At 51.4% G+C, this 13,256-nt stretch overlaps 7 protein-coding genes across 7 annotated transcripts; 5 read left to right on the forward strand and 2 right to left on the reverse strand.

Moving 5' to 3' along the window:
* The first annotated feature begins 253 nt into the window (after nucleotides 1-253).
* Nucleotides 254-1,342, forward strand: K460DRAFT_389434 (uncharacterized protein). The gene is made up of 3 exons (XM_040935739.1): nucleotides 254-359; nucleotides 638-699; nucleotides 773-1,342. The coding sequence occupies exons 1-3, from the start codon at nucleotides 354-356 to the stop codon at nucleotides 1,230-1,232; spliced, it is 528 nt and encodes a 175-aa protein (XP_040783466.1). The 5' UTR covers nucleotides 254-353; the 3' UTR covers nucleotides 1,233-1,342.
* A 674-nt stretch (nucleotides 1,343-2,016) lies between these two features.
* Nucleotides 2,017-3,531, reverse strand: K460DRAFT_321519 (oxidoreductase-like protein). The gene is made up of 2 exons (XM_040930484.1): nucleotides 3,340-3,531; nucleotides 2,017-3,287 (listed from the first exon to the last, which is right to left on the reverse strand). Exons 1-2 carry the CDS (start codon nucleotides 3,514-3,516, stop codon nucleotides 2,235-2,237), a joined length of 1,230 nt encoding a protein of 409 aa, XP_040783467.1. The 5' UTR covers nucleotides 3,517-3,531; the 3' UTR covers nucleotides 2,017-2,234.
* Nucleotides 3,532-3,750: 219 nt separating this feature from the next.
* On the forward strand, nucleotides 3,751-4,461 carry K460DRAFT_295546 (uncharacterized protein; the record flags this gene model as incomplete). Its single annotated transcript, XM_040929569.1, has 1 exon — nucleotides 3,751-4,461. One exon carries the CDS (start codon nucleotides 3,751-3,753, stop codon nucleotides 4,459-4,461), a length of 711 nt encoding a protein of 236 aa, XP_040783468.1.
* A 127-nt stretch (nucleotides 4,462-4,588) lies between these two features.
* K460DRAFT_194448 (uncharacterized protein) lies at nucleotides 4,589-5,136 on the forward strand. The gene is made up of 2 exons (XM_040927146.1): nucleotides 4,589-4,781; nucleotides 4,962-5,136. Exons 1-2 carry the CDS (start codon nucleotides 4,716-4,718, stop codon nucleotides 5,085-5,087), a joined length of 192 nt encoding a protein of 63 aa, XP_040783469.1. The 5' UTR covers nucleotides 4,589-4,715; the 3' UTR covers nucleotides 5,088-5,136.
* Nucleotides 5,137-6,208: 1,072 nt separating this feature from the next.
* Nucleotides 6,209-7,440, forward strand: K460DRAFT_370888 (FAD/NAD(P)-binding domain-containing protein). The gene has a single exon (XM_040934240.1). The coding sequence runs from the start codon at nucleotides 6,266-6,268 to the stop codon at nucleotides 7,256-7,258; it is 993 nt and encodes a 330-aa protein (XP_040783470.1). The 5' UTR covers nucleotides 6,209-6,265; the 3' UTR covers nucleotides 7,259-7,440.
* Nucleotides 7,441-8,027: 587 nt separating this feature from the next.
* K460DRAFT_294518 (CFEM-domain-containing protein) lies at nucleotides 8,028-8,691 on the reverse strand (the record flags this gene model as incomplete). The annotated part of the gene is made up of 2 exons (XM_040929495.1): nucleotides 8,028-8,561; nucleotides 8,611-8,691. The coding sequence occupies 2 exons, from the start codon at nucleotides 8,689-8,691 to the stop codon at nucleotides 8,028-8,030; spliced, it is 615 nt and encodes a 204-aa protein (XP_040783471.1).
* Nucleotides 8,692-11,356: 2,665 nt separating this feature from the next.
* K460DRAFT_321530 (WD40 repeat-like protein) lies at nucleotides 11,357-13,228 on the forward strand. The gene is made up of 2 exons (XM_040930485.1): nucleotides 11,357-12,749; nucleotides 12,803-13,228. The coding sequence occupies exons 1-2, from the start codon at nucleotides 11,476-11,478 to the stop codon at nucleotides 13,026-13,028; spliced, it is 1,500 nt and encodes a 499-aa protein (XP_040783472.1). The 5' UTR covers nucleotides 11,357-11,475; the 3' UTR covers nucleotides 13,029-13,228.
* The last annotated feature ends 28 nt before the right edge of the window (nucleotides 13,229-13,256 follow it).

Genomic DNA, 13,256 nt, shown 5'->3' on the forward strand with positions numbered 1-13,256 from the left:
CTAAATAGTAATTACTAGGTACTATACCTATTTAGGCTTTACTAATTAGTAATTACTAAATTACTAAGTAATTACTTAGTAAACACCCATCCATGGGCTTCACGATGCGGCACACGATGCGGCAGATGTTGTTGCTGTGTTGTTCGTTGATGAGGAATGTGGTGCGAAGGTACACGAGATGCGCTCCTCAGCGTCGCACAGCTCTTCTGCTTACGGTGGTACTAACTAGCCAGCGAATACCTAGTTGGTCAAACATGAATTAGCGAATCACTTTCGCTTGCGGGCAGAAATCCAATTTGTAGCCCTAGTCAACCACAGAATCCCCAAGTGCAATCTTAAAAACTTGGGTGTGGATGGCGGTTAGCCGCCGCCCCCCAGGGCCAGAACCTGACATCGTGAAGCCGCACATTCGTTTCATATACAAGGCCGGAGATCCTCACGATTAGCCCCCCTTCTCAATCTCTCTCTCCAACACTTTCGCTCTTTCGTTGCAGTCGTTGCTCTGCAGAACCCCATTCATTTTCCCCACAAGTTCCGTCGATCCAGCACATCACTCTTTTACCAATACGATCATTACACACGCGATCATCATCGCAAATTCATTCTGGGATATCAAAAAGGGTTCTAAAAAATGAAGTTCAAGACTATTGCTACGCTGGTTGCGCTGGCCGTGGGCGCGTCGGCTCAGACTCCTATCGCGTATGTCTCACCACCACAATTACGACTACCAAACAAACTCCCTACCACATATAGTAACGTTGCTCTTTCTCAGCCCTGCGGTCCAAGAATCCGTCCTCCTCGTCCTCGCGACTGCGCTCCCGTCCAACTCCGTAAGCTATGCGCTCGCCAGCCAATCTGCCTTCGCCGCGGAAATGGCCTCGTCGCTCGCCGCAGGCAACCCGCCTTCATGGTACCAAGCCCTCCCCTCGGACGTGAAGAACCTCCTGCCAGTCCTGTACCCTGGCACCACCGAGGCATCTGCGACACCTTCTACTACGGCTTCTTCCACGGCTGCGTACACCCCCGCTATCACGTCCGGTGGCTCATCGTCCGGTTACCCGACTACTGCGAATAGTACCGTGTCTGTCAAGAGTGCGACGCTGAGCGCGAGTGGAAGCAAGGTTGCCAGCGCGAGTGGGCCTGCCTTCACGGGTGGCGCGACGTACCCTACCGCTGCAATTGGCGCCAGTGTTGGTGCAGCCCTTGGCTTCTTGGGCATGCTTGCTTTATAAAAAGCAGTAAACGCGACGCGGAAGCAGATGGACATTGAAGAGAGAGAGAGAGAGAGAGAGAGAGAGAGAGAGAGAGAGAGAGAGAGAGAGAGAGAGAAAAGGGAGTAGGCATCTTTAGCGGGCGGCGCTTCCGGTTCGAAACGTTCTTTCACGACGCGACGTTGGCATTCTTTTTGGGGAGACTTCGCATTATACCTTGTTTTTTTGATTGATTGATTTATTGGTGGACTTGATGGATTGATAGCTCTGGCTGTAATGTTTTTTTATATATTTGGTACGCCAGCTGGTGGATTGAAGTTTGATGGATGGATGGATGGTCGACGATGTTGTATGTAGCTTTTGAATAATCTATAATCCGTTTGAGCGCAACCTTCTACAACCGCTACGTTAGCGACGAAAAGAGTGAAAAAAGCATAATGTAAGGAAGTAGAAATTGTGGATGAGGTCCGTTTGAGAACCCTTATACCTGTACGTTAGGTCGCGACGCGTCACCTTGCCTCGTACCCAGCGTGTTGAACGCCGGACCGGCCCACCACGCTCTGTCGATCCCCATGCGGCTCTGCCGCATCAGCATGCGCGCCACACCTCAACATATTCAGTGACTAGTTCGACCCTCATTCAGACGATAGCTCAGACCCTAAAGTGCACAGAGCCTTGTTGCGGTCAGCCTGGGACGTCCGATTAATTTGCCGACCACACTGAAGAAGAAGATAGGTTATGGCGCAAGATAAAGGTAGCCCAGCCTCCCGTACGGTGTCATATGCATTCTGGTCTACACGCGTAGGTGATGTCGAAAAGCTTCTATAGCGAATTTCTCTATGACACGTGAGTGCTATATAATATCTGCCAAGGAAGATCACTTTGATGACGGATGGGGAGTGTCGGTCCGTAGCAATGTGCTATTACAACTAATCGATTGAGCAGATGTTGAGGAGGGATGAGGACTATAGTCAAGTTTGGCTATCGTTCTATTTTACAGAAAACTGATCTCTGCTACCAGCTCTATTTTCCCTTCCTCTGCTTTGCTTCTCCGTTGGCATCCTTCGCCGTCGTTTTGCCCGCAGATTTTTCCGCCTCTTTCTTTTCAACCGCCCTCCTCTTCGCACTCTCCTTCTCCAGCACTTCAATCGTCTTTCCACTGCTCTCCCATAACTTCTTCTGCAGTACCTCATCGTCAATCTCCTTCCTCGTCCACTTGAACCTAGTGCACTCTTTCAAAAAGTATCCCCCTTCGCCCCGTCCCCATTGTGCTTCCATAGCCGCGTACAGGAAGGTTTGCGCGCCTTGGTCTCCGCTCTTGAGCACCAGCCACCACAGCGGCCAAGTGATGAGGTATAAAGCCAACCCCCAAAGCGATCCGAAGGTGAGAAAGCGGCGCATACCGGGTGTGCGCGTCCAGCCTGGATCAACTATAATAACGCGGGCATTCATTGGCTGTTTATCTGGGCGAGCATAGTTTGAGAGGTGCTTTTGGAAGGCTACAGCAAACGTCATGAGAGCGAGCTTCGAGGTTGCGTATACAGCAGCAGGCGTGAAACCAATCTGTTCGGGCTCCGTCTTCGCATCTTTCTTCGACTTTGTTGCACTCGACTTGGAGTCAAGATTCGGCAGTTTTCCACCCACATACGCTGCACATGTTCCGATTATAATCCTCACGTCTCGGTCCGGAGGCTGAGCGCGCAAGGCGGGGCTGAGAATGCTCAGCAAGTGGAAGTTGGCTAGGTAGTTGAGCCCCCATGTCGCCTCGAGTCCATCTTCAGTCATTGTTGCCTTTCCTCCTGGCGGCGTCATCGTGTTGGCGCAGAGAACGATCATGTCTAGTCGACGCGGTGGCGCGTTGTCTACCCACTTTGTAGCGAACAGCCGTATACTGTGAAACGATTCGAGGTCGACATTCTCGGCTGTGATGAGCTCGTTGTTCGTCTGTGAGCGTAGATCCTCGATATAGTCGACGAGGAAAGGATCGGAAAGTGGTTGTCGGACGAGGAGAACGATCTGTGCACCGCGTTGTGCAAGCCCTTTCACCACCTCAGCACCTATACCAGCGGTACCTCCCTGCATCAACGTCAGCATATCCTCGCCAGTATCCATACGTTCAAAGGCTTACCGTCACCATGACCACCTTGGAGTGCATGTTCCTCTCGGACCCATTCGTTGCGCCATTGAAGTACCATTTCAGCAGGTATAGTACTGCAAGAACGGGTGCAGCTTTTATAATGGCCCAACCGAACGGGATGGAGGATGGACCCTCGGTTGCAACCTTTGCGATGATGTGGATGGGCATCGTTAGAGGATGGTGGCACGGAATGGGTAAAGCATACGCGGAACAAGGTGCCTCGCTAAGCTGATTTACGCACGTGGCGTCATCGGCATGTGATTGCGCGTTCAGGCCTGCCGTTTGAAGTTACAATTCACCATCTTCAACATCATCCTTTCCCATGCGGCGGTGGCACTCTTTTCACCGCCAAAAGGGTGCTACGATACACTCAAAGTCATGTCCACGATGACTGACCCCGCCATGAACCCTCGCCCGCATGGTGACGAATACGAAGACGCAGGCGACCCATACGACGATGACCCCGATATCTCCACGATTCCGTTCGTGCAGCAGCAAGCCTATGGCCGTGGACTGTGGAAGAACCCTATAAAATTCGTCTCCGCTGCAGCAGAGCCTCCACCGCCAACTGCATCCTCGACAAATGGCAAATCAATGGCAGAAAAGTACCTCGCCATCATGTTTCCCAACGGCCAACCGCAGCCAAAGCCCGAAGCCTACCCTCTATGCGGTATATGTGGCGAACCTGTAAAAGAAGTCGACCAGCGCATCCACTACCTGAGTCCCGCACATCAAGCAGCCCTTCCTCGGCCCCCCATTCCCTCGGCCATCGATCGGACAAGAATGGGATTGAAGTATATGGAGAAACACGGATACGATGTGGATGCGCGGGCAGGACTTGGGGCTAGCGGGCAGGGCATGCTCTTCCCCATAATACCGAAGGAGAAACGAGATAAGTTGGGACTAGGCATCGACAAGAAAGAGCATATTAAGAGGAGGGCGTTCGGTGGCGCAAGTGCTGCAGATGTTAAGGAGGGCAAGCTGGATGCTGGCAAAATGAGGAAGATGGCGAAGATAGAGAAGAAGAAACACGAGAGGTTGCAGAGGATGTTCTACGGAAACGATGAGGTTGAGAAATACCTTGGACAGCTGGAGGGCTCGTTGCATCAATGATAGGGCACGCTGCGATTTTGGAAGAGACATGAGGCTTGAGATGAACCGATGGAGAATGCAAGGAGGAGCTTCAGCCTCTAGAAACACCAAGGTTGTGCTTCGTGTGACATGGACTCACTGGACGTCAAACTGGGGGCGTTTTTACTTCCCGATCGATGATGCCGTGAACTTATTTGCGGAGGTTGATAGTCGTCGGTAACTTCTATATAGCATAGCGTTGGCGTTTGGTTTCCTTTACATATCTTGAGATACCCATGGATGAATTCGATCCGATTCTAAACAAACTCGAACCCTCATACATTCTGTCTGTACCATGGAAAGTACGCAAACATCTCTTGATTGCATCCACATCGCTCCTTCCGCAGCAATCTCCAATTACACCTCCCACTTCCCTCTCCCAAAAGCTCTGACGCGCCTCTCGTGGTGTCTTCAATAAACCTTTGATTTGATTTTTGCCTCTACGTTATATACTCATTGAAACCCCATCTGACTAACAATAGAACAACCAGGGCTCGTGGTCCAGTGGTCAAGACGCTCACACTATGCGACCGACCGCCGCTCAGAGCGGCTCTGAAGACCACTTCGGCGAAGTGTGTGAGAAGATGGTGCATGATGCACTAGTGTGAGGGGTGATGTGAGAGACGTGCGTTCGAATCGCACCGAGCCCGGCTTCTTTTTACTTTTTAGGATTGGATGATGTCTAGTATAGAGAGAGTGCAAGCAGTCACAAGGGATGAGGAGACAAAGAGTGAAGGAAGCTAGCGTTTTTGATTGCTTGAAATCGGTTCATGTAGGGTACTAGGGATAATATCTCTGTGGACATAATGGAAGAGGACTCTATAATCACGAATGGGTTTACGGGCCTTCCTTTTGGTACCAGGGGGTTTGAAGGGTGATTAGGTCGGGGAGAGTAGAATGGGACACGTCGGGAGGGTCCATAGAGGAGTTTACGAAGGCCTTGAAAGATGATTTTGGGCTGAAGACGGGTAAGCAGATCTATAAGAGGCGATATAATGATCATAGAAATAGAACAGTGTATGGCGGATGGTATTGTAGCACCAATCGAGGCTGGTCACGGTCGGAATATGATTGAGGCGCTATTGATGAAAGTTCTTTCGGAATTATATTGAGTCCGACAACTTGCTCGACTTTACGGGGCTGGATAGAAACACACCGGCCGCAGAGCTAGGTTTTCGGATATTTTGATGGAATTGTTATGACGAAAGGATGCTGTCGGGGTAGGAGGTCTCGTAGCGCGGGTTGCGTCGCCTCAGCGCTTACTCTTTTGACAAACCCCGCACGCAGCTGCATGGTGCCCTGTCATTGCTCCATCGCGCTATTAAATAAAAGTACAGCCCCTTTTAAATGTTTTCTACGTTTGAATTTAGTATGCTACCATTACATTGAACTAGAAACATACCTGAAAGCACCCTCCGCTTCTTGTCTGTGGAGACTAGCTCGGAGACTTTTACATCAACCCGGAACGATGATGTCGATGTCGAAGAATATGACTTTGACAGCGCACCAAAATAGGTAACATTGCACTGCTCTACTATACGAGTTAATAATTTCCTCCACGTTATGCTCATATGTTTAAACCATTGGTTTGACTCCGGTGGTCTGAACCATGGCCAGTACGCTCCTTGGAGATATCGGAAACTAAAATACCATAATGTCTCCATGTACCCACTGAGGTCAAGCATATAAGATACTCCTAGCACCACCAAAGAACAATCACAAAATAGAACAAACATAGATTTCACAGAAGACTTTCATCCAAACATAGTATCCCCATCGCATCAGCATGGCTCTCCGATCCCGACCCCAAATCTTCGACATCCTCATCATAGGTTCTGGCCCAGCAGGCCTAAACGCCGCACTCACATGTGCCCGCACCCGCACCAAAGCCCTCGTCTTCGACTCCCAAGCCTACCGCAACGAAGGCGTCAAGCACATGCACTCGGTTGCATCACGAGATCACTTCGACCCCCGTGAATTCGGTCGCATAGCGCGAGAACAAATCGAGTCCCGCTACGACACTGTCTGGTTTCAACAGGGCACTATTACCCAAGCAGTGAAGAAGAGTATCGGAGTGGAGCAGTACGATGGGTTTGAAGTGCAAGACAGTGAGGGCCAGGCGTATGCGGCGAAGAAGCTGATTCTCGCCACCGGCTCGAGAGATATACTACTTGATATCGAAGGCTACAAGGAGAACTGGCCGGAGCACATCTATCAATGTCTAGCCTGCGATGGATACGAGCAGCGCGGCACACCGGTCGGAATCCTAACGTTCGAGAGCCCGATGTACGCACACTTTGTGCAAATGGCCATGGCATTCGATCCACCATCCATAACGATCTATAGCAATGGCCCCGTCTCGACGGCAGAGCCGATTCAAAAGGCTCTCAAACTTGCGAAAGCATTGGGTGCAACGCTCGACGAGCGCAAGATTACGCGCCTTGTTAACAACGGGCCCTCGCACACCGACGGCGTGACAGTCCACTTTACGGATGGCGAGCCGGCTACCCTTGGCTTCCTTGTTCATAAGCCAGCGACGGTGAATAGGGCACAGAATCTCATTGACCAACTAGGCATTGAAACTGTCGATGTAGCAATGGGCGGGCATGTAAAGATCGCAAATCCAATGTTCAATGAGACGAGCGTACGGGGTGTTTTTGCAGCTGGAGATACAATGGTTATGATGAAGCAGGTTGCTGTTGCGATGTCTGAGGGGTTGAAAGCAGCGGCGGGTGCGGGGATGCAGATTGCGATGGAAAAGTCTGAGGCTGTGGTTTAGGAGTATGAGGTGAGGGAGAGGGATTCCCCATCCGACGAAGTCTGCATGTCAATCGATTTCGCAAAATTTGGCTTCGAACGTAGACTTGATCCAACCCAGCATAGAATATTATGTATACCGGCGAAAGTACATTTCGCTAATCATGTTGACAGTATTTGATACCGAGTTAACTTGAAATTGGATCGCATCTATATGAGAAACACGGGGATGCCGAGTCAAGTGCAACCACGTCATATGTTCCTACCTTAGTTTCCCTCGCCATCTTCGAGGTCCCTTACCCGAACTGTAGCAAGATACTAAGCTCAGGGAAACGTAAGAACCTTTCACATGCCATGATATAATATCACACACCCCGGACCATTAAGACTGGAGGCCTGATGACATCAATGTCTAGTATAAAGTCTGTAAACGACGTATTGGAAACCTTGGCGATAGTCTTTTATACGAGACGCGGTTCGTATCTAGTTTACGATGTCATTTCTTTTTTAGGGTATTCGGGTGCGTCCGCCTCCGACGACCCGAGGAGATGAGCCGTAGATGAACACATGGAATACAGTAAAAGCTCACAGGTAGAGAGGACGGCGAAGCGCACTGAAAAATCGAGTACAGGTATTAGGTTTTCGCGCTTATATAGTTTTATAATATACAACGATGCTTCCTTCCATCCCATTATCGACTTTGGTATTTCCAGCCCATCTCTAATTACAGTCAAGACCAGAGAAACCTTTCACACACTTCTCAAGCTCAAACAAGCTATCGCAAGAATATCTTACAAAGCGAGCATAGCGAGGGCAGCGGCACCGAGGAGACCAGCGGCCTTGGTAGCCTGCGAGGCACCACCGGTGAACTGGGAATTCGTAGGCGTAGCACTGACAGTCGCGTTACCGGAATGCGTGGCTACAGCCGACGAGACCTTGGAAGCAAGGCTCGAATGAACCGAAGCGACAGCAGATGAAGCAGAGAGAGCCGCCGACGAAGCAGCCGCCGAGGCGCTGGACTTGACACTGGCAACTGCAGAGCTTGCAGCAGAGGCGGCAGAGCTGAGAACGGCAGACGGAGTGGGAGTAGGAGTGGGAGTGGCAGAGGGAGCGGCGCTAGCATCAGGAATAACGATGGGTGCGCCGGCATCCTTGCAGGTGGACTCGACGGCGGAGATAGTGGATGCCTGGTCAGCGGCGTTGCAAGCACCCTTGACACAGGGCTGAACCTGAGCAAGGAGGGCGGCGCCCTTTTTGCAGTGGCATGCGAAGTCGGTAAGAGCAGAGCATCCGTCGCCAGTGAGGGGCCCGATGAAGCAGTTCAACTAGGTGATGTTAGTTTGTACACTTGAAGAGAGAAACAAGGAGACGTACGGCGCAAGACGGGATATTGTCAAGCTGGGCAGTGGCAACGGAGGCCAAAGCGACAATAGCGGCGATCGTAAAGGTCTTCATGTTGACTGAAATTCTAGTATCGATGTTGAGAACGACTTAGTGAGAGTTCGTTGGATTGTGTATAACGACAGTGGAGCTTGTGATGGTGCTCGGAGGAGGCTGCCACGAGCTCTTTATATCAAGAAAGGGTTGCATTGGCCCTGAACAAGGATGGAGCTCGTATCCAGGGCACTACTCGCCGTCATCCAGCACATGCGGGGACAGGCGGAAGGCCTGCAACCACCCACATCGTCGAAGTGACCATGGGAATCTGCTCGATGTGGTATCGTTCCATGGGCTGCCGCGGCTGTCCGGGGTCTGGAGCTAGGGAGGAAAATCTCGTTTGCCTGCTTGTCCAGGACATTTCCCCGCTCTGCAAATGGGATCGGAGATCACAAAGGAGAAGTTGCCCGCAATGTCCAAGGCCATAACCAATACACCCGAGGAACCGTGAAAGATGGTCTGTGCAGATATGTGCGGTTTTCCAATCCAACAAAGCAGGGTTTAGAGCAATCAACTCATTGGCCGCCATTGGCTCTTGTTACGTTTGGGGCTCTTGCGGCGACGGCGAGCTCGAGCAGAGCACGGGGATGGCGACTTGTTAAGGCGCCAAGGCCGGCGCCCCAGACGCCACAAGCTTTTGTTCATTGGGTGCGGTTCTACTCGTAGTGCTGATCCTCTTACGAGCAGCCGTGCGCCAGCCGCATCGAGTATAGCTCCAGGCTAGGAATCTGGGGTTGCAAAGCAGGTGGATGGGCCGTTGCGGGCCCTCAGGACCAGCAATTGGTAAGTTGATGAGACAGCTGGACAAAGAAAAGGGGTGGAGCAATATCGTCGCATGTGTGCTAAGCAGCCATTTGGTGGTGGCGAATGTGCAGGTGCGGCACAGAGGAATCGATAATTCGGTGCAGCTTGTCGACGTAACCCCGCAATGAATCCAACCCTTCTTGGCCATAATGCCGCTCGACCTATGCCGCTTTGCTCTGATGAGCCCTGCGGCAATCTCTTTCCAGAAATCGTACAGGAACCTGGCTCTTACAGCGACTGGGTGATGCAGCCGGGAACCAGCCATAACGTTGCGCTAGCCACCATCAAGGCTTTAGCGAGAAGGTCGCCGGTCAGTGCAGCCGAGTGCATCGCGTGAGTGTGGTGCAGTGCTGTACCTGCGTCGTCTGCTGTAGAGGACTGCTAGGCCCAGGCTCGATGGCCGGTTCCTTCATTTTTCAACGTGCGAATTCCGCTCCACCAAGGAAATCAGGGCAAGCTGATAGAACGTTCGGGATGGAGTGTTTCTGCGTCATCCTTTGCGATCATCGCTAGTTGGTTGCCTAATTAGCATCCTTACAGCTTGCTCGGCAACCCCAGATGGAATTCCTCGGTAGCATGTGCGTGTGCCAACACCAGCCATCCCCACTAGTCGCACGTAGATCTGGGGAAATGGGAACGACAAACGTATCATTTATAGCACCTACAGCAAAAGCTTAGTTGGAATAGCGACGCGCGGTGGACAATCGTGTGGCAGAATATGTCCCAGGGTACCCGTGGTCTGATATCCCTCACAAGTTCCAGGCGGTTAAACATGAGTTACGAGCCAACGGACAAGAAGTGCTAGTATGTTTGCAACACGTACGGAATTGATTGCGGCCCGAGATCCGTGACAGTGGTGCATGAGGCCCATAATCATGCGAGTTCGGAACCTTGACCGGCTTGGCGAGAGGTTGCAAGCAATCAAGTATCAAGTGTCGATGGTATGACGTTGACTCTCGGAAGAATGTCAGGCTCTTGTTGTGTAGTCCTGGTACCCCGTTAGCATACCTCTCACAAAGCTAGACAGAGAGGGTACGTTACAGTGCAGGCGAATACGCTCGAACAGACCATCAAGTTTTGTATATAACTGCGTAGCTAACACCGTGCAACGCAGAGTTAACAGGTCCACACAGAGTTCCCAACGCAAAGGAAAGTGCGGGAATATGATCAACGATCCTAGCAATAAGAATTCGACATCCTATTCGAGGCACTGCGAGAATAACGCCCGTTTTGTTGAGCGTCTATGGTCTTCCTTGTGTGATGAGCATAGCGATTCGGTATCCTCTCCTGGTTGTTAGAGGCTGGCGAGAGCAACACCCGATCCTTCATGTTCAAAAGAGTTCTTAAAAACTTGGGGAGCCCAAGAGGAAATTTGCCATTTGGTTGTGGCTAAGTCGAGATTATAGCCTCCATCAACTCGGCCGCATCGTTTCCCTGATGGGGGAACGCTCAGCATCAAGCTGCTGGGATAGTAGTCTGAACATCTTCACATTGAAGACAACCAGCCCATGGCTCGAAGGTACGGTGCGCCATGAAAAATCCGCGACATGGGAGGCTCGTGAACATTGTGCGAGATGATCAAGAAGCCTGGTCGTGCCTATGATGTTGGCTTATCCCTGGTAGGAGTCGTGACCTCTCGCATGCTACCTGGTGTCAATCAGTTTTGTGAGAAAAGATAGTGTATGAAACAACTCAGAAGTGAACAGAAGAGAGAGGAGATGTTGACAGATAATAAGGCTGTCGATGTCGAAATAGGTGGGCACAATGTCGATATGTCGGGTTGCGATGAGATAAGACGCGTCTCGGCGAAAGGTCGGTTCCTGAGGCAGCACGCTAGTGAAACTTCCAGCAGTGTTCGGCGCGATCGTGAACGACAATTCAAGAGCAGTCATTCAATAACCCAACAGATCTTTCCACACGTGAAACCTACCCGTCGCTGTTGCCTTCGCCTTCGCCTAGGGCGCTGTTGTATATATACACGTTACACACCTCGACACCATGGCGGAAACAGCTTCTCCACGGCTTCCAAGCTCTGCAGAGCAGCTCGTTCGCTCCTCAGCAAAGCGCACACGAGAGATATTCGCCGCCGACTTTGCTTCGGCTACCGCTCTTGACCACGCGTCCAATCCCGCCTTCTCAATACACCCAACAACGTCCGCGCCCTCTACCGCCGCCGACCAAGTCAACGTAGCATCGCGAATCCGCAACGAATACGAGCATGTGCGCGACCTACCACCTGCGCTCGCAGCGAAGATTACAAGCGCGGCTTCCACAGCTGCCGAGCGACGGAAGAAGATCAAGGCGCAGAACGCGGAAGAGAAAGCCTCCGACCCCAAGATGCAGAAGATGATCGAAGGAGCTTCAGAGAAGGCGGACAAGGCGAGAAATGCGCAGTCGATGCAACTGGCAGTAAGAGCTGGCGGAAAGGGCGCGGCGCCAAACGCGCAGGGTCCTACGCCGAGTAGAGATCAGACGTCGAGTGCGCTGGTGAGAAAGGACACCGTCAGGCAGGCCAAACCGGAATGGCACGCTCCGTGGCGGGTGAAGACGGTGATCAGTGGATCTATGGGATGGGTCAGAAGTCTGGCGGTAGAGCCTGATAATCAGTGGTTCGCGTCAGGCTCTGCAGACCGAACGATCAAGATTTGGGACCTGGCGAGTGGGACATTGAAGGTAACGCTCACTGGGCACATTAGCGCTGTACGAGGGCTTGCGATCAGCCCGCGTCATCCATATCTCTTCTCTTGCGGCGAAGACAAGATGGTCAAGTGTTGGGATCTTGAGACGAACAAGGTTATACGCCATTACCACGGCCATCTTTCCGGTGTCTACAGCCTTTCACTACATCCTACTTTGGATGTTTTATGTACGGGCGGTCGTGACGGCGTCGTCAGGGTATGGGATATGCGGACAAGGACGAACATCCACGTCCTTGGAGGCCACAAAGGCACGGTAACGAATGTGCAAACCCAGGAGGCCGACCCACAGGTCATAAGTAGCTCCATGGATTCAATGATTCGACTTTGGGACCTCGTGGCCGGAAAGACTCAAACAGTCTTGACCCATCACAAGAAATCGGTCCGCGCGCTTGCTCTGCACCCCAAGGAATTCACATTCGCGTCTGGATCGTCGCAGTCCATCAAGCAGTGGATGTGCCCCCGCGGCGACTTTATGCTGAACTTCCAGCCTACGAACAGCATCATCAACACATTATCGGTCAACGAAGACAACGTCATGTTCAGTGGGGGAGACGATGGCACGGTTTCTTTCTGGTAGGTTATCACTCTATACAAAATGCTTTTGATTGCCATGCTAACGTGTTTAGGGACTGGAAAACAGGTCATCGATTCCAGAATACCGAGACGATTGCGCAGCCAGGCTCGCTAGACGCGGAAAGGGGTGTCTTGTGCTCAACCTTCGACAAGACAGGCCTTAGGCTGATTACTGGGCACACGGACAAGAGCATATGTGTCTGGAAACAGGACGATGACGCGACTGAGGATACTCATCCGCTGGAGTGGAAACCGACACTTGGACGACAGAAGTTCTAGGAAGTTTATAGGAACAGAGTTATTAGGGCAAAGAGCGAATTTTGTATGCATAGGGAATGGAGTTGAATTGGCGTTCAAGACCGGATTCTGGAACGGATCAGGGTATGAGATTCGAGGTGGAAATATCATGCATAGGTTCAGTATACTCGACTGTATACTTAAATATTATATAAACCAAACAAACATTATTAAGCGCACACCAAAGTTGTCAATCATTATTCCATGCCT

This window comes from Cucurbitaria berberidis, assembly GCF_010015615.1.
Source record: "Cucurbitaria berberidis CBS 394.84 unplaced genomic scaffold K460scaffold_6, whole genome shotgun sequence".
NCBI lineage: Eukaryota > Fungi > Ascomycota > Dothideomycetes > Pleosporales > Cucurbitariaceae > Cucurbitaria > Cucurbitaria berberidis.